Source organism: Suricata suricatta, chromosome 11 (assembly GCF_006229205.1).
Source record: "Suricata suricatta isolate VVHF042 chromosome 11, meerkat_22Aug2017_6uvM2_HiC, whole genome shotgun sequence".
Classification (NCBI taxonomy): domain Eukaryota; kingdom Metazoa; phylum Chordata; class Mammalia; order Carnivora; family Herpestidae; genus Suricata; species Suricata suricatta.
The window spans coordinates 32,223,872-32,243,179 of record NC_043710.1 but is presented as its reverse complement, the minus strand read 5'-3'; the positions used below and the strand labels follow the sequence as shown (position 1 = coordinate 32,243,179).

The 19,308-nt window shown below is 39.2% G+C and overlaps 1 protein-coding gene and 1 long non-coding RNA gene across 2 annotated transcripts; both read right to left on the bottom strand.

The window, feature by feature from the left end:
* Positions 1-7,812: 7,812 nt before the first annotated feature.
* LOC115271726 lies at positions 7,813-10,777 on the bottom strand. Its single transcript, XR_003900078.1, has 2 exons — positions 9,159-10,777; positions 7,813-8,762 (listed from the first exon to the last, which is right to left on the bottom strand). It is a non-coding gene; the product is annotated as an uncharacterized LOC115271726 (long non-coding RNA).
* Positions 10,778-10,839: 62 nt separating this feature from the next.
* Positions 10,840-18,668, bottom strand: LIN7C (lin-7 homolog C, crumbs cell polarity complex component). The gene is made up of 5 exons (XM_029914658.1): positions 18,587-18,668; positions 14,830-14,948; positions 13,808-13,879; positions 11,880-12,089; positions 10,840-11,302 (listed from the first exon to the last, which is right to left on the bottom strand). Exons 1-5 carry the CDS (start codon positions 18,621-18,623, stop codon positions 11,147-11,149), a joined length of 594 nt encoding a protein of 197 aa, XP_029770518.1. The 5' UTR covers positions 18,624-18,668; the 3' UTR covers positions 10,840-11,146.
* Between the last annotated feature and the right edge of the window lie 640 nt (positions 18,669-19,308).

Genomic DNA, 19,308 nt, shown 5'->3' with positions numbered 1-19,308 from the left:
ATGCTTTAAAACCACAGGCGTACTACGACCATCAGTAATTTTCAGGATTACCTGAGAAAGGAGCAAAGAGAACCATGGAGACTAGATTAACAGTGTTGAACATTAGGACGGTGTCGAAAATGCTCTTCTTGGAGTCTGGTTGGCAAAATCTAGTACTATTTATTAAACTTTTTTTTTTTGGTCTCATGTTAGCATTGAAATATATGAATTCAGTTTGTAGAACACAATGAGGAAAGTTTAAAAATTGTTCAATATGAAAGAAAAAATGGAAGACCTGGAGGTGACAAACATAGGAACTTTGCTAGTTCCTTTTAAACCAAAATAACACAAACTTGTCAAGCTTTTCAACATTTTCTGCATGTTTTCCAAGAAATTTTTACCATGTACCTCCTCCTCAGAATCTACCCTGATAAGGAACAAAAAATATAAATTAATGCAGGCCAGTCTTCAGGTAAATCCCTTGGGGAAGATTTTAAAATTAAAAATTCTACTTCTACTGATTCTGCTATCATAGATCTGGGATAAGGCCCTGGATTCTCAATATTTAAAAAGTTCCTAATTCTGATGTAGTCTCCACCCAAATTTATGACTCTCTCCTAGAGGATTGTGCAAGATTGGATCCTTTGAGAAGCAAACACTGATAACAGGATTGCTCACGCAAGAGATTAGGGGAAATGTTTCTGAGGGAAAATCGGGAGGGGCCAGAGGGAGACATTTAGAGCCATGAAACTGAGATGCAGGTTTGACTCCAGGTCAGGACAGAAGGAAGGACAAGGGGTTGGGTGAGTCTTAGACTAAAGTACAGTTCTATCAAGGTTTGGCAAGACCGATGGGGAACCCCCAAGAGAAAATCACCATTAGAAGAGTCCCGTATCTCCTAAGCATACCTGCCTTCGTGATTTTGCTGTTGTGCTCAGTGGTCCCAGCCTGGGGAAAATGTGGTGAAGAATTTTCCAGGAGGACAGTCAGTCGTTAGCTGCACTACAATCAGAGGTATGTTTCACAAAAGAAGGTATGACACCCCCTTTAAGCAATTTCCAATCCAACTTAATTTATGGAATTTAGAAGATTTAGGATTAGAAAGGACTTGAAGGTAGTCACGTGTCTGAGGCTGAAGAATGTGCAACACATGTCTGTCACTCTTGGATATATCAAGGGTTAGTATATTTACATCCTCACTGGTAGCACAGTCCATCTTTGAGCAGTTTGGGCCGTTAGAAAGTTCCATCGACTGGGGACCAAACTCTTCTTGATACTTATTTATTTTTTTAATGTTTGTTTTTGGAGACAGAGAGACAGAGCGTGAGCAGAGGAAGGCAGAGGAAGGCAGAGAGAGGAGACACAGAATCTGAAGCAGGCTCCAGGCTCCGAGCCATCAGCACAGAGCCCAATGCGGAGCTTCAACTCCTGAACCGTGAGATGATGACCTGAGCCAAAGTCGGCCACTTAACCTACTGAGCACCTAGGCGCCCCTTGATACTTTAAAATACTCAGAAATAGGGGCGCCTGGGTGGCTTAGTCGGTTGGGCCTCCGACTTTGGCTTGGGTCAGCTCTCACGTTCATGGGTTCGAGCCCCATGTCAGGCTCTGTGCTGACAGCTAGCTCAGAGCCTGGAGCCTGCTTCCATGTCTGTGTCTCCTTCTCTCTCTGACCCGCCCCCTCTCATGCTCTGTCTCCCTCTGTATCAAAAATAAATAAAACATTAAAAAATAAAATAAAATAAAATACTGAGAAATAGAAAGAAATTTGGAGAGCATATGTTAAATCCCCTCATTTAACAGTGAGAAATCAGACCCACAGAGAACAGCTAAATTACCCATACCTAGTGAGTGCGAGATCTAGAGCCAATATCTAGGTCAATTCCTCTTTCCACTCTATAACCGGTTTAATTTGTGTTTTTAATTTTTATATAAAAGAGAAGTTTTTTTCACAAATTTAGTATCAAACAAAGCAAGATAATCTCAATGCCTCAGATGGTCGTTGGTTTACTTAAGGAACGTGCCATGTCCTCCATGAAAAGACTTTTCTCTTGATCAAACATCCTGTTTGGGCTCGGGTGAAGATAACTAAGAGGCAGAAAGCCAAAGATAATTTCCAGTCAACTACAGTTGTTCCTACTTCATAGAGGCCCTGAAATAATACTAAATGAATCCTCCCTCTACACAATTCCTGACAACCTATATACTGAATGGTAGGTAGATATTCGTGTAATTTGGTAGTTTGTATAGGTTTGTTTTGTTTTCTTTTAGGGTATGTTTGAAAGAGTTTCTACATTTACAAAGCTTTTGATTTTATAGGACACATTTAAATATTAATTTTAAATTTAAAAGAAAAGATTGGGTACATTTTCCCCCCAAACAATAAAAGGGGTTATTATCTCACTACAGAAAGTCTGCAGAGAGGTCAGGCCTCCGGGCAGGTTGATTCAGCCACTCAGTGATGTCATCAGGAACCTGAGGTTCTTTCCATTTCTTCTCTGTGCTCTTTTTAGTATTGGCTTCATCCTCAGGCAGTCACATGGCTACGGCAGCAGTTGGGTTCCAGAGACGTAGTTCTGGCATGGCGCACAGGGTCACAGGGAAAAACATCGGGGTGGTGTGGAGGCAGAAGACCACAGCACGGGGAGTGTTTAGGCCAGGCAAGGGTACAGACCTCAGGAAGAGCCAGACAGAAGACATGCACAGGGCACCATATGGAGAAAGGGCGTGGAGCCTCCATGCTCTCTCTCTAGGGGTGCTGGTCTGCTAGTACTTCCACCTGCTCCCCGACCCAAGAGCCACATCGGATACATTAAGTCTTTGGCCTGATCTTTAGTTAGCCAATACTGCTAGAAATTTCTAAAATAGAAACAGCAGCACTTTGGTGCCATCTTGTGGTAAAATATAAGAAGGTAGGAGAAAAAGATTATCCATATACAATAATAAACCTGTGAGTTCTATATATTTACAGAAAGAGGGATGTGGGAAAAGTGTGTGTGCTATTGTTGACCCCTTCCCTCCTTAATAAGCTTTAAAATAAAAATATTTATATAAAATTCCAATTTTTCCAATATCTGCAAATTTTAAAAACGGTTTAAATGATGGCTTAAAATTTTGTTTCCAACCATTCTTCTCATAAAATTATTTATATGTTCAGGAAGCCTGAGTGGCTCAGTTGGTTGAGCGTCTGACTTGAGCTCAGGTCATGATCCCGCGGTTGGCGAGTTTGAGCCCCGCGTTGGGCTCTATGCTAACAGCTCAGAGCCTGGAGCCTGCTTCAGATTCTGGGTTCCCTGACTCACACACTCTATCTGTCTCTCAAAAATGAATAAATGTTTAAAATTTGTTTAAATTATTTGTATGTTCATGATTGTATCTTGCTATGGGGACACCACACTTTCTGGGTCCTAAGTCTCGGTGGCAACTTTTTCTGCTTCTACCTACAGGAGTACCTACTCTATGGGAGATGGAGTAAGGATCCAGTTTGTCATCTGAGAAGAAGCAGTATTTTTGTCTTGGCTCTGCCCATATCCACTTAGGGAGTGACCAAGCTGTGCCCCTGCAGGATGGAAAGTTGAGAACTGAGTCGTGGTCCAGCCTAGGTGGGTCAGTCTGGCCAACTTGGGGAACCATACTTATTTCTCAAGCCTAAGGTGTGTGCACCTGTCTGGATTTTAATAGAAAGTAAGCTCCAGAAACAGGGGCTTCATTTTGTTCTCTGCTATATCCTAGAACATGATTGGCACATGATAGACATCCAATAACATTTGTAGTATGAAAAAATAATAAAGGGGACATTTGGTCCCTAATTGCCAACTCATTTGTTTTACTTCCTGCCATATTTAGAAACATTTATTGGGCCCTGTCAAAATCCACCTCCCCAGATAGTCACAGGGGTGGCTTTCCATTCACACCATTTAGCCTTCTCTTCAAATGTCATCTCCTCAGAGACCTTTCCTGTCCTCATTTGCTAAAATAGCATTCTTCCATTTTGTTCTCTCAACAAACATTGTCTGCTATGTTCTAACACTGTTCTCAGCTCTGGATATACGGTAGTGAACAAAACAAAGTCCTGCCTGTTCTCAAGACATTTTTGATGTTGGGAAGAGAGTGAGCTGACAAAATAGACAAGCACAGATCAGCAGGGGGAAAGGAGATTCCAGGCAGAGGGAGCAGCAAGTGTAAAGGCTGCTTATGTTTGGAGACACGTGAAGAGTGGAAACAGAAGAGTAAACTGTTGTCCTCCACGAATGGAACCCAGCATGTTAAATAGAGGGAGGTAATAAAAGATTGATGAAGATATTATCCCTTTAGTATCTTGGTCCTTCCTGGACTATTTGTTTTAATATCAAGATCAGCCAGCAAATCGTTGTTTTTATATGGTTCCAATGTAAGTTCTTGATCCAACTGTGGAATTGTGGAATGTAAGCTGTTTCAACAAGGTAGAACAAATCACCATACTGTTTCAGGCACTGTGCCAAGGTGACAAGGGTACAAATGTAGATGACACAGTTGTGATCCTTCTTGCTGTCACGGGACTTAAATTCTAATGGGCAAAACAAAATTAAGCACGTAATATGAGCAAGGTGTCGCTATATTAACAGAGGATCAGGAACTGATCTTTAGATGGAGTGAACGGAAGCCTCAACAGGGGTGGTGGCTTCATTTTACAACTGGAAGAGGAGCAGCAGCGAGCGGGAGAGCCAGGGGGAGAAGCTGCCAGCAAGGGCATTTGGCGTGGGGTAGAGCAAGTGGGGCTTGAGAGGAAGTAGGGAATGGATTATGCAGAACCTTCTCAATAATGGCAGGATTTTTAGAGTCTGTCCCAAGCACAATGAAGAGTTTTCAGGAGGGAGCAACACAATGGGTTCTGGCTGAATGCACGCTTTATACCAGTCACATGGGCACTAAGGAAGCCAGCCCAAATCTTTACAGGGTGAAATACCGCTGGCCAAGGGCAAATTCTCTTCACATTCCACTTGGAGCAAGGGCTGGTGCACAAAGTCTCTCCTCAATGCTGAATCTTCTCTTGCCGCTGCCAACACCTACAAAGTCCTTGAATTGAGAAAGATGCAGCGTCAAACTAAGGAAAGAGTGCAGTTCTGAGGGGCCAACAAGCCCAGATGGCCATTTGGAGGTATAAGCTCGATAACAGAGCTGCACAGGAGTCTAAGGGAGTGTTTCAAATACAGAAAGCAAAGAACCCAGCATTCCCCTCTTGCCCTCAAAGAATGAGGAACCTCATTCTCTTTTAGCCAAAACCACTTCTGACACCTTTTTATTGAACATGGGAGAAGTCACATTTAATTTTGCTTCTGTACCTACTTTTGGTGGCGATGCCACCAAAACAAGGATTCTCTTGTGTATTTGTTTTCTAAGGCTGCTGTAACAAAGTACCACAAACTATGTGGCTTAAATAAGAGAAATTTATTCTCACCGTTCTGGAGACTGAAGTCCAAGATCAACATGTCCACAGGTTCCTTTCCTCCTAAGGACTGTGAGGGAGAATCTGCTGACGCCTTTCTCCTTGCCTCTGGTGGTTTGCTGGCGTTTGGGGTGTTCTTTGGATTGTAGAAGCCTCACCCCATTCACCTTCCCATGGTGTCTCAAATTTCCCTTTTTTAAGAACACTAGCCATGTTGGATTAAGCTCCCCCCCAATGACTTCACTTTAATAACTGGATTACCTCTGTAAAGATTCCGTCTCCAAATAAGGTCACATTCTGAGGCACTGGGGTTAGGACTCCAAGGTGTCTTTTTTTGGGAGGCACACAATTCATTCTATAACACCTTAAAATCCAATGTTAAAGCTGGATAACATCTAAACTCTGGGCCCGAATCTAGGTCAAATAAGAAATACCAGAAATAAAAATTTCTGGGGCGCCTGGGTGGCTTGGTCGGTTAAGTGTCTAGCTTCGGCTCAGGTCATGATCTCACGGTTCGTGGGTTCGAGTCCCGCGTCAGGCTCTGGGCTGACAGCTCAGAGCCTGGAGCCTGTTTCAGATTCTGTGTCTCCCCCTCTCTCTGACCCTCCCCTGCTCTCCCTGGCTCTCAAAAATAAATTTTAAAAAAGATTTCTACCTATGCTTTCAGATTGCATTTTTTTGCCAAATAAAAAACAAAATTAAAGTTTGGGTTTTTGTTACACTCTGATTAGAGTTACTTTCCCTAACTGCCAAATAAGGGCCAAATAAGGGGAGCTTATCAGCAGCCAATAGCTAAATTTTCTTTTTATCATGTTGGTTACAATCTGGAGACTCTTAACAAATTAGAATTCGTCCATACTTCTTTCCCTAGAGAAAACATTAAACACACACCCACACACACAGTTCTTAAAGGACCAAATCTGGACTGTCCAAAATATACTTCTGTAGTTAATGAGACTTAGGAGAGCCCTCACACATACCTTATATTGATATAAAGCACTGCCCTGTTTAAAAAATTAAAATTGAAGGAATAAAATTTACAAATGCGTTGTTTCAGTTTACCTTTTGCTTACTATATAAAGTTTGTCTTAAGAATTCCTGTACACAGAGGTTACCTGCCACCAAATAAATAAATGTACAAAAAACTGGATCACCACTTCATTAACTGAAATCAGAATAGTTAATGATGGTGAATGTAACAAACCAAAATGTAAAGATTTAGAGAATGGGTATTCCAGCTTACAAATATTTTGAAGAAACCGAGTGCTAACAATAAATGCTTTTTGCTGTATTCCTTGTGACTTGGTACACATTCATGTATTTAAAAAATTCATGATTCCAAATTATGTCTTGTATTTGTCTGATGCCCATTCCAGCAACCCATGGTCTCGAGAGCTAGCTCCTATCCTTCCTACAAATTGCTTTTCTGATTGAACAAATCCCTTACTTGAACTTAGTATGATCTTCATTCTCAATGTGGCCTCAACCCTCCACCCCAAAACACCACAAATTTTAGAATTCCATTAGTTTCTCTGATACAGTGGACGGAAGTCTGAACATTCCTTATGAGTCTTATTCCTTCTCAAGTTTTCAAGCATAATGTATCTGTTTCCTAAGAAACAGACATGTCTTCCTTCAGGTCCCTGAAGCTTTTACATTGAAATAATAGCAAACACAAACAGCACTTACAATGCCAGGCACCGTGCTAAGGGTTTTGAGGATAATGACCTAACAATTACAGACAGTCTTCTTACACATGACAGAGGAGGGAAGTAACTGATGTGAGATTACACAGTAATGGTGGATCAAGGACTCATACGAGGGTCGTGGGCCTGCGGATGCCGTGCTGTCAATCACACGCCAAACTGCCTCTCTCAAAATAACACAAGAGAATTTTTTTCTATAGTTCTGTTTTATGAAAGACAAAGCAAAATATAGGAGTTCAAAGTTTCACTCCAGTAACCACCACAGGACTGTGCTTTTACCTTATTTAAAAGTTATTTTATACAGAGCTTTCAGAAAGACATTTATTGTGTAGATGGTAATAGCAATTTTTTTTCAAGTCCAAATAACAAGAATATAATACAAGTTTATTTCAAATAAATCTTAGAATCAGAATTAAGTTGGTAATAAATGAAGTCATCTACTGAAAAACTGTTAAATCCATTTTGGGTATTTTTTGTTGCCTTACACTAAGGAATAGAAGCATACTGTTTGCTAATATTTTTAAAAACTATGTCCAGATACAAATTAGTCTGGAAGTTCTTGAAAATTAATGAACAAGCAATTTGGTTTTTTCCCACTATTTAACCATTACAGAACTGCAACAACTGTTGAAGAAACACGATTAGTGAAACTTTGGGCAATAAAAAATGTAAAACTAGATTGTTAGGAGAGACAACAAAATGTAAGTTAGAAAAGTCATAAACGTACATTTATTCAGGAAATACAATTACCAGAGTCCTTGATAGATCAGTGATCATTCCACATTATAAAATATTCACAACATGTATTCTTTTAAATCTACACCAAGTCATGCTGACATTCTTTTCAGATAAGCCACAGCCATTTCTCCTACTAAATGCTATAATATCCATTTTAATTGTAAACAAAGTACTTGAGCCAAACTACTTAAGTACTTGAACAAAATAACTAAAAAACTTAGTAGAGGAAGACAATGATTTTTAAAAAACACATCTGAATTCTTGACCCCCAAAGAACTCGGTCATTATAATCCAGTATACTAATGGATAAAGTGGTGATATTAAAACAGCACATAATAACCAATGACAGTATTTCTCATCTGCAGTTTTTAAACATGCTTTCTCAAGTAATACACATTTATTGTAAGTTTTAAAGGCAAAGGGGGCAGAAAGAGGACAAACATTAAAATCTTGCATTTAAACTACTGGCAGGTTAAAAAACAAAAGATAAAAGGAAATAAAATTCATTATTTCCCAAATAATGAATGCCAAGTACCTTTTATTTCTAAAGAAATTACTAAAAAAGATAACCAATTATTGTATTTGCAACTACTTAACGGTCAGTAGCTGTAAATTGAATCTTTCTATTCTGATACTATGCACTTCATTTTGTCTTTCCCATTAGAATTTAAGTTCATGACAGCAGTGTGATCAGAGCATTTTATACAGGGGGAAACAAGTTGTTCTCTACCCTAGATGTCCTTTAGAACCAACTGGAAAGCTTAAAAAAAAAAAAAAGAAAAAAGGTACCCGTCCCCTCCCTCAGAGGTCCTCATCTTACTCGATACAGAATGGGACTCATGTACTAATAGTGTTTAAAGCTCTCAGGAGTTCTAACGTGCAGCTAAGGTCAGGAATCACTGAATCGATCCATTCTGAAATAAATGGAAATGGAGTAGTTTATAATTTACAAATCAAAAACCTATTATATACTTACTATGTGCCTAGTTATGTTCATGAATCATACATTTATTTATAAGATGACACCTCCCTTCATTTCCTCACTACACTAGGCCACTACTGTACATCTTTGCCACCACCGAATGACGGTAGTTCTCTATGTCAAGATTCAAAATTCTGGGATACACTCTGAAAACTGCATTAACAAAAGCAAACTACTGCTACTCATGCTCAACAGTAGCAAGCAAAACTACTGTATTTGGCTCCTTTAAGCTATCCTTATTTTAAGAATTATAAATAAGTGCCAACCCACACAAAGAACAGATTGTGGATTACTGCAGAAGAAAAAAAAAATAGCTTACTCAACTTACTAAATTTCAACACCGAAGAAGATTGAACTTGGCTTAAAGTTCTGAAACAGCAGAGATACTGAAGCAGGAAGCTATAATTTATACTGAAATGTTGACACGCCCTTGCAGGCTACTGCAGCTGCAGCCATACTGAAAGTAAGAGCTCTTCAGGGCTCACTTACCCTGTAATGCAAGCATACGAGCACAATAATATTACTGTTTTCATATGCACCGACATCTCTCTTTAATACGTAAAGCTCTACAACAGATACCTCTAATAATTTTACAATTATATTAAAATAAAGTCATAATTCTACTCTACTTTGGTCTCAACATTTTAAAAACATCAATTAATTTTGAAAATACACAATTTAACAACATGATCCTATCAATACAAGCACATTTTGTAATGGACTAAAGACACATGCCACCATGCAATCCAGTGTTCAATACCTAAATGATAAATAACAATGCTGATTGACTTTTATTCTGAAAATCATTGAAAACTGGAATAATCTTGTAAGACTCGCAGTGCTCACAAACATGCAGGAAAAGGTATACATTTCTATTCTTCCTGAAGGAATGTTACAAAATGCCCACTTTTTACACAGGGTCAGTAATTAGGCTAAATTCCTTATATCTTTCAACCCATTATCTTCTTTTTAGCATCTGTCACTTAAAATTCTTAAAAATCATACAAATGTTCCTATAAGTTGTGACTGAAAATGAACCTCGACTCTTAATTTCCCCCTTTAAAAAGACCTTAGTCATAGTCTTACCCTAGTAGCTGCCTTTCAGTAAGAGTGACATCCAGTGGACAAATGAAAGTCTCTTGCAGAATTCCCATCATTTCAATCAAAGATCACATCTTTAAGTTCAACTATTTCGATATGAATGAGTTCCTACTCATTTTGACTAAGAGCCTGCAGATACTTATGAACATATCACCTCATAATTTCTATATATCTTAAGTATATCCTTCTATCTTCTTCCTATCTAAAATCAACTCTCTTAAGGTGAGCTAGTAAACAAGGTGTAACTCTTGAGGCTAGTGAGGTTAAAGGTATTACTTTTTCATCTTTACTTTCGCTACTTCCCGATGCAAACTAACTGGCTCATCCCTAGGAATGGAAAAACCAAAATATAGAAATACATTTAAATAAAAATGAAAAGCATGGAAAAAAATTTGCAAAAACAATGAAACCTGAACCTGTTTTTGCATTGGTAACTCATGATATATTGTTGAACATAAAGAGATGTCATCAGTAATGCCAACAATCAAATTACATCCTCTTGCCTCACTGCTCAAATATTATGAAAGAATATATATTTTAGCAATGATTGTTTCAGTGTTTAAAAACTTTTACAAATCAGTATAAATGAATATTCATTATACAGTATGTTTAAATAAAAGTAAAAAATTTCCACTCTGTTGAGTTATGATTTACCATTAATTATATATATTATGCATGTGTTCCAAGTACAAAACGCAGCAGTGCTGTCAACACGGAGAGTGATGAACTGCTGCAGCTGAGACTGTTATTGTTATGTTTGGTTTCTTGGAAAACTGTAAAGAAAATTTTACAGGTTAAAAAAAATAGAGTAAGCAAAAAAAGAACTGGAGAATTGTTATTTTTTAAGTAAGCAGCCAAATGAAGAAAATTTTTTTTTCTAAAAAAAGATTAAGAATGTAAAAGTACACTTTAATATTAAAAAAGCAGTTTTAAAAATCTATAACAACTTTATGACAAAATCTGCATTTGAAAAAGGCCTGTAAAAACAGCAGGACAGAATTGCCCCCGTCACCTTTCACTTTTTCTTGTCAGAAAAAAGTGTATGCATCTCTGGAACCATACACAATGTTAAAATAGGTGTTTATAAAATGGCAAGGAGGATTTCACGGGAAGTTTCTGTTTGTTTTCTACAATCGCTGGCACTGCGGCCATCAGTAGGTCACAAGGAAAACTTTTCTAGCTAAAAGCAAAATGGAATACAAAGTTCTAATTGCATTAGGTCTGTTGCCTGCGTTTTGCTGATCTCATTTTTTCAAAGCGCGACTCCATCTCTTCGAGGACCTTGGGTGTGTACCGTACAACTAATTTGACCTTCCCTTGAGCTGCTTTCAGCAGTTCTACAGCCTTTTCGTGATGTTCTCCTTCAACGCTCTAGGAAGAAAGTAGACACACACACAGTTAGTATCCAGGGTTTGTAACCAGCTCGAAATGCAAAAATGTTTAAAACACATAAAAATAAAAAGAGTTTTAATGTTGTATCATCACAACACTATCAACCTATGAAATAACCTGGCTTTATCATTTTAGTCAGTGTGAAATCCTTTGCCAGATTAAATCCAGCAACTGTGGTTTTACCAAATAATTACTCCCAATACCAATATATATGCCCTATTACCTCACTAGGTCCAAAGTAAATTAAGCAGGGGCATTCTGTATGAAAATGAGGGCAGACTTCTCTAATTTAACGTAAGGCCTTAACTACTAAGGAGCTTAATTACTTCATAAAAATCACACTAAGCGTTGCTAATTTACATTGGAAAAGAAGCAAAACACACTTAAAGTGCTTTAAAAAGTATAACTGTACTAATACTGCCCAGGATTCCCTTAAGGGATTTCTGAACTACAAAGCTTCTTTGGTTTCCCCTCACATCCTCTGTTTCTGTAACTCAAATATACCCCCAAGTGGTTACAATGCATCACTACAAGCAGAAATAAAATTCATCCATACCACTCCATTAACAGAGAGAAGCTGATCTCCTCGCTTGAGGCCCCCGTGTCTATCGGCAATTCCACCGGGAATTATTCGAGATATATATATTGGAGAGTTTTGTTCTTTGCCTCCCATAATATTGAATCCAAGGCCTTCTTCTGTTTTTGGGAGCTCAACAACTCGAGGGTGAGAATGTCCTTCGCTGGCAGCAAATGCAGCGACAGTAGCCTCGAAAAAAATTTCACATATTTAAAAATATGATCTTTGTTGCTTCAGTTCTTTTGTCTCTTTTTTAAAACTACTTCTGACGTACACATTAAAAAAAATTTTTTTTTTATGTCTTTTATTTATTTTTGAGGGACAGAGAGAGACAGTGTGAGCAGGGGAGGGTCAGAGAGGGAGACACAGAATCCGAAGCAGGCTCCAGGCTCTGAGCTAGCTGTCAGCACAGAGCTCAACGCAGGCTTGATCCCATGAACCCTGAGGTCATGACCGGAGCTGAAGCCAGATGCTCAACTGACTGAGCCACACAGGCGCCCCTGATGTACACATTTTTGACGTCTGAATGCTCACATCTTCCTTAAAACTTTCAAATTTAGACTAACCTACACTAATTCTAACACAAAGTTGAAAATTTTGGTTTCTTTCTGCTTTTAAAAGCAGGTAATCAAGTAATCTGGTACCATTTTTCATGATAGATCAAGATGCATGAGCAAAAATGGAAAGGGGCAGAAGAAGGAAATCAAGATTTGCTGAATACTATTAAGGTTCCAAGTTCTGAAAGAAGCCCCATTTTACAGATAATAAAACTAAGGTTCAGAAATTTGGGAAGCCAAATTTCATATAACTCAGGAATTTTAAGCCAAGTTTCTATGTCTTTTTTGTACTCTACCAAACTATACTGACATATTTAAATGTTTATATTCAACAGGGAATCCAGTATTTCCTTTTATGGGTCAGTAACTACCAAGGCAAAATTATCTGCTAATGACTAACTCTAGTATAAGTCACCTACTGCTCGTATTAGTTTATCCTAACAAAATATGATGGACATGGAGGTCAATCTGGCAACAACTGGAGGAAACAACCATACAGAAAAGCACGTAAGACTTGCGGTATGCAGCTCTGAAGAGCCAACCGACTAGTGACACTACCCTACGTTTGTAGAGTTAAGGTAAAGGAGAAAAGCAAACAGCAACCTAGGGAAGTACCCAGTTCTAACATTTACTGTTTGTGTGATTTGAGAAAATTTCCTTACCAATAAAACCAGGATAATATATACCTCAGAGTTTTTTGAAAATTTACATAATGATACATATATATCATTTATAACAAATAAATATTACATGGGTTTTTTAAAAATTTATTTATTTTGTGTGTGTGAGAGAGAGAAAGAGAAAGAGAGACACAGGAGGGGCAGAAAGAGAGGAAGAGAGAGAATTCCAAGCAGGCTCCTGTCAGAGCCTAACGTGGGGCTCGAACTCACAAACTATAAATAAGATCATGACCTGAGCCAAAACCAAGAGTTGGGTGCTTAGCCAACTGAACCACCCAGGAGCACCAAGAGGTGTATTATTGTTAGTGTGTAAGTGTATTTTTAATGCATTATCTAAACTGTGTGATAAAATACCTCTTGTAAAGCCAATTAAAAAATGTCTTAGTACTTGAGAAGTTTAGTGTGGCTCAAAAGACACTATATGTTTTCAAAATTAGCTTATCAAATACCTAATAATTACACATTTTAAACTTATACTTATGTTTTTATATTTTAGTTTTGAGACAAAGAGAGTGTGCACCCAAGTGCACCTGAGTGAGGAAGGGGCAGAGAGAAAGGGAGACACAGAATCGGACATTTAAATGACTGAGCTACCCAGGTGTCCCTAAACCTGTCATCTATAATGAAGTCTCTTTCAGTAAATGGGGGCAAAAAAACCCAAAAAAACTACCTTTGCAGTCGCATTAGCTCTCACTTCAGGACTGCTACTGATGTCCACAGTCTCATAGACATGTTCATATACCTGTAAAACCCAAAGTTATCATCATGATTTAAAATCTCATAATATATCAACCTTGAGGTCTAAGTCAAGTTAAGGAGTGTGTTAAACTTTTAGGCAAAGTTATGCATCCTGGAAAAATATTATTTAAAAACTTTAATATTTATTTTTGAGAGCAAGCAAGCAAGTGACGGAGTGTGAGCAGGGGGAGGGGCAGAGAAAGAGAGAAAACAGGATTCGAAGTAGGCTCCAGGCTCGAAACTGTCAGCACAGAGCCAATGTGGAGCTCAAACTCATAAACTGTGAGATCATAACCTAAACCAAAGTCAGATGCTTAACCAACTGAGCCACCAGGCATCCAGTAAAATGTTTAAAAATCCACAAAGATAAATACAAAATAAGTCATGGACATGAAAAGTACAGCATAGGGAATACCGTCTTAGTATTGTAACAGCATGTTTGATGACAGATGGTGACTACACTTATTGTGGTGAGCACTGAATAATGAAAAGAATCGTTGGATCAATATCCTGTACACCTGAAACTAATGTAACATTGTATGTTAATTATACTTAACATATATGCTTTTTATATACTTAATATTATACCTTTTTTCAAAAGAGAAATAGGTTCTAATATTTTTCTTTTTTTTTTAATAAGATTGAAGGGTTTTTAAATTTATTTATTTTGAGAGAGAGTAACTGTGAGCAGGGGAGGAGCAGAGAGAGAGAGGGAGAGAGAATCTTAAATAGGCTCCATGCTGTCAGCACAGAGTCCAATGTGGGGCTTGAATTCACAAACCATGAGATCGTGACCTGAGCTGAAATCAAGAGTCAGATGTATAACCAACTGAGACACCCAGGCGCCCCAGTTCTAATATTTTTCTAAAGTTTGTTTTCTTAAAAACTTCTAACCTCAAATTTCAAAGCACTATCTTACCTAATTAATTCAAGTTTTTAATCCCATTTACTCACCTCTCTTACAGCATTGCAGAATTCACTTTGAAGGACTCTTTGTAAAGCCTGAAGTTTCTGAGGTGGGACTTCTCCACTCCTTTGCAGTTTTTCCAACAATTCAATTGCTCTGCAAATATCTAGAGTTAAACACACACACGCTGATAAATAATTTTCTCTGAACATTCTCTAAATGCCTTGTTAACAGGATTCAATCCTCAAGGATTTACCAGAAGGATGCAGAATATGAAGGGGAAAAAATGCCTAAGAGTGTAAGCGTGTGCGTGTGTTGGGGGGAGGGTATGTGAATGCAGATATGAGGGAGGGAATGCAAAATCTGAGAACGCTAAATTTTATGTAGATTAGGAACAAATACTAATGTTGCAAACATGCAAGATCTGGAAAATAGTATCTTTGAGAGACAGGAAAACTGAATATAAAATACTAAATGTCACAGGAAAGGATGGGTTCAAATGTGATAGACACATGGACACTGTACTGCTTCAGAAAGCTGAGAGTTCTATCTGAAAGTAGTCAAAAAAGTTTATCCATCATGATTCGTAATCAAAGCTTTGAGTACAAAACACTGTGTGCAGGTGAAATCTTTTTTCATTTTCCAAAAAAAATCGCAATTTATAAGTAGATATGAACTGTTCAGTAACAGATGCAGTTAGTGGCAGGGACACAGTTAAAACAAGGGTATAAAGGGATAAATTAACTGTGGCCTGTTTTCAACTCAGGATCAATAACACAGTTTTATTTTTTTATTTTATTAAAAAAATTCTTTTATGTCTTTATTTTATTTTGAGAAAGAGACAGAGTGTGAGCAGGGAAGGGGTAGGGAGGGAGAGGGAGACACAGAACCAAAGCAGGCTCCAGGCTCTGAGCTGTCAGCACAGAGTCCAACGCGGGGCTCGAACCCACGGACTTTGAGATCATGACCTGAGCTGTAGTCAGATGCTTACCTGACTGAGCCACCCAGGCACCCCCCCTTTTTCTTTTAAAAAACAAACTGTTTTAATTAAGACAAGCTCAATCAAATACACACATTTACAAAATAGAGAAATAAAAAATGTTGTCAATCTGGTGTCAGTATTAGCTGTGTGATCTTGGGCATGTTACTTAATGTCCATGTCTAAGTTTCTCCACTGTGAAATGGAAATAACAGTACCTTCCTTATAAGAATTACTTTACAACTAAACCAAAAAATTCATGGAAAAAGGTCTGGCATGTAGCAAGCATAAATATGTTACCTTGGCAGCAAGTAATCCTAAGAAATCTTATGGTGTGGTATACGTTTTTACAAATATATTAGGCATATTGGGAAATTCTCACTGGGAAATGTGTTTTATGAATTAAGATATAATTTAGAGTCATGTTAAATAAAACACTGTTGGTAACTTTTTCTATTTTGACCTTTTTTCCCCCTTAACTGTTTTTGTACCCCAGGGGGCTACAGTACCTATTATTTTCTTATTCTTTGCCTCCTTTTAAATAGAAGAAGTTCTGAACTTTATATTATAGCACAAGTCTGGAGCTTTTTCTTTATAGAATTAATATGGCCTTCTTTGTGTATAAAACTGCAAAACTAGCAACAAATATAGTGAAGAAAGAAGTAGATTTTTCAATTTCAGGTCATAAAAGCTTAAATTGATGTTAATCAAATGCAATGGAATTAGATTCCCCCCATTCTTTTTTTTTTTTTTTTTTACATCTGTTTATTTTTGAGAGATAGAGAGAGAGCGTGAACAGGGGAGGGGCAGAGAGAGGGGGAGGCACAGAATCTGAAGCAGGCTCCAGGCTCTGAGCTAGCTATCAGCACAGAGCCTGATGTGGGGCTTGAACCCACAACTGTGAGATTATGTCATGACATAAGCTGAAGTTGGATGCTCAACTGACTGAGCCACCCAGGCGCCCCCAGACTTCCCCCATTCTGATATCCCACCACTAGAATGACTGGTGAATGGGGGCTGGTGGTTCATAGATTATTTTGACTTACAAAGTTACAATATACAAGCCATATAAATATTTCCAATTAACAAAAAATTGAAACAAAATGAAAAAACTCTTTACTGAACCTAAAGTGTACCTATAATGTGTCCAAACATATCCCACTGAATGTTTTGATGATTTAGAAGACATTCAGGATCTTGATCATATGCACTAATTTTATATTATAGGGTTATTGGAAGTGTTAATAGAATTTGTTAAAGAGAATTCTAAATAAAAAAAGGTCATGTAATCTTTGTTATCCTGCTAAATGGGAACCTCTAGTAATTCATCCTACTAAGTTGCTGAACATCCTACTGTGGAACTGTAAAGAGCTCTGGAAAAGCAAAAAAGCCAAAACTAAATGCCAGAGGTTGAAGTTTCACATTTTATGCTGCTCTTAAAAAACACAAAAGACTGCCAACATGTTAGAATCCTACCACTGGCTTTCAAAGAAAAACACCTACTCCTGTTAACAAGGAACAGATTTGTTCCCATATACAAAGCACAGCGCCATTGTGCTCAGGAGGGAAATGTCACAGTTTTAGGCCTAACTTAGTAAGTCTTCCCAGAGTAGCTACTCCTCTATCCAAAATGATGCTTTAATTAAACGGTCTGGTGGGCTGGAGGGATACCATGTCATTTATAAAGAGGCTTGCTTACAATTAGTGAACACCGTAAGGAGTAAATAACGTTAAGTGAGCATTTATTTGTGTGAAGGTATGAGGAAAGAGGTTTCTCTACATACAATAATTCCAAAAATATGTTTCCTTTTTGGAGAAGTGACTTAATATTCAGGCTGTAACCACAAAAGTTAATATTTGGAATATATTTACAATCTCCACCCTGTATTTTGGCATCAGCACGCAAAATATTCAGTTTGTTTTTGACTTAGCAATGACATCTAATACTGGTGTGTCAAAAGCATGCTTGAAATTGCCTTGAAATAAGGTTTTGGGAAAGGAAGAGTGAAATGCTGAAACTCTGTAACAGGACCCTGACAGGAGCGCAGACATCTATGTTCACTGGCTTTTCGGTACCTAATTACTCAGCAGAACAGATTTTACTCTTCCTTGACAGTCTGCTCTGAAATGCAAGCAACCAGCCAGTTAACAGTTGTAAGGTTTGTAAAGATGGACTAACACTACACGTTCAAGTATTTTACAACCTACCACTCACTCTTCCAAATAGTTATGTAACCTTCCTCCGAAGAGCAAACCAGTAGTATGGTATTTAAAGCACCTTCTGGGAACCTGCGAGGAGCACCAAAACCAGGAAATAGCCCAAAACAAACACAAGTGAGGTTGTGGTGAAAGAAATGACGGAGTTTGTGCGTAAATAAGGACTCCGCGGTGAATCCGCTGTGTCCGGGATGTCTGCAATGTGTGCGGGGGAAGGCGGGGACACCGGATTTGTGCGTACTTAAGTAAGGCCAGTGCGCGTAGTCTGTCCGAACTGGGCGTGCGACGTTTGCTGCTGGGGTTGACACGTCTCAGGCCGCCGCGTCTGCCGTGCGCACCTAGGGAGCGCGACTGCCGCGTGTGTCTACGAACGCGGACAGGTGGTATTTAACTGTGCGGTGCCCCGGCACAGTCCATGTGAATAGAGCAGGGGTCTGAGTATCAGTCAAGGGACCGCAATCGCCCTCCCAGGGCCAGGAGCAGCGACTTGGGCGCGAGGGACACCTGGGTCCGGGTCTCGGAGCCGGGGTCGCCCCTCCTCCCCTCGGGCCACACAACACTCCTCCACCCCGTCCGCCCACCTCCGTCCCGGCCTTGGCCGTACTTACCCCTCTCCAGCCGCACAGGTTCCCCCAGCGCCGCCATCTTCTCCCTTTGCCTGCAGACCCACAGGAAATGACGGCATTGGGCTGCGGTGGAGGGGCGGGGCCTAGCAGGAGCTGGCAGGGCGACGGCTTGCCAGTATCGCGAGAGTAATAGCAGTGGCTTAGGAAGTGGAGGAGGTTATCTGGGCTCGAGGACCTCAAGGTTGGTCTTACATTGCACCTTCCGCGGTCCCGAGGGTAGCGAATACCCCAACAACGGAAGGTGGAAAAAACGCCTTTCCCGACTTTTGTTCCCTCTCGCAGATTCAAGCCTTATCCCAGCCGCCTGGAACCCTTGGCTCCAAGTGGAAGTCTGGATTCTTGTCCCGGCTTGACCATTAATTAAGGCTCAGTGTTTGGAATATTCAATTAACCCCTCTCAGCCTCAGTTTCCGTAGCTGTGCGATGATGGGTCCTATCTCCGAGGTCTTTTCCACTCTTAAGCTCTGGGATTCTGTGACAAATCTGTAATGGGGTACAGTCTCTTTTTGTGGCCGCATCGCTTTAACTAAGAATCAAGGCATAAGCCTTCCTTGCCAATCTGTTTGAGTAAGGATGGAAAGTACAAAAAACATGAAACACCAGGGTAAGCAAGAGAACAAGGAACAATTGCACCACAGAAGAACAGTTTTAGAAAGATCATCCAAAATCTTATGTAAATGAGATATGAAGCAAATTTGCTTAAT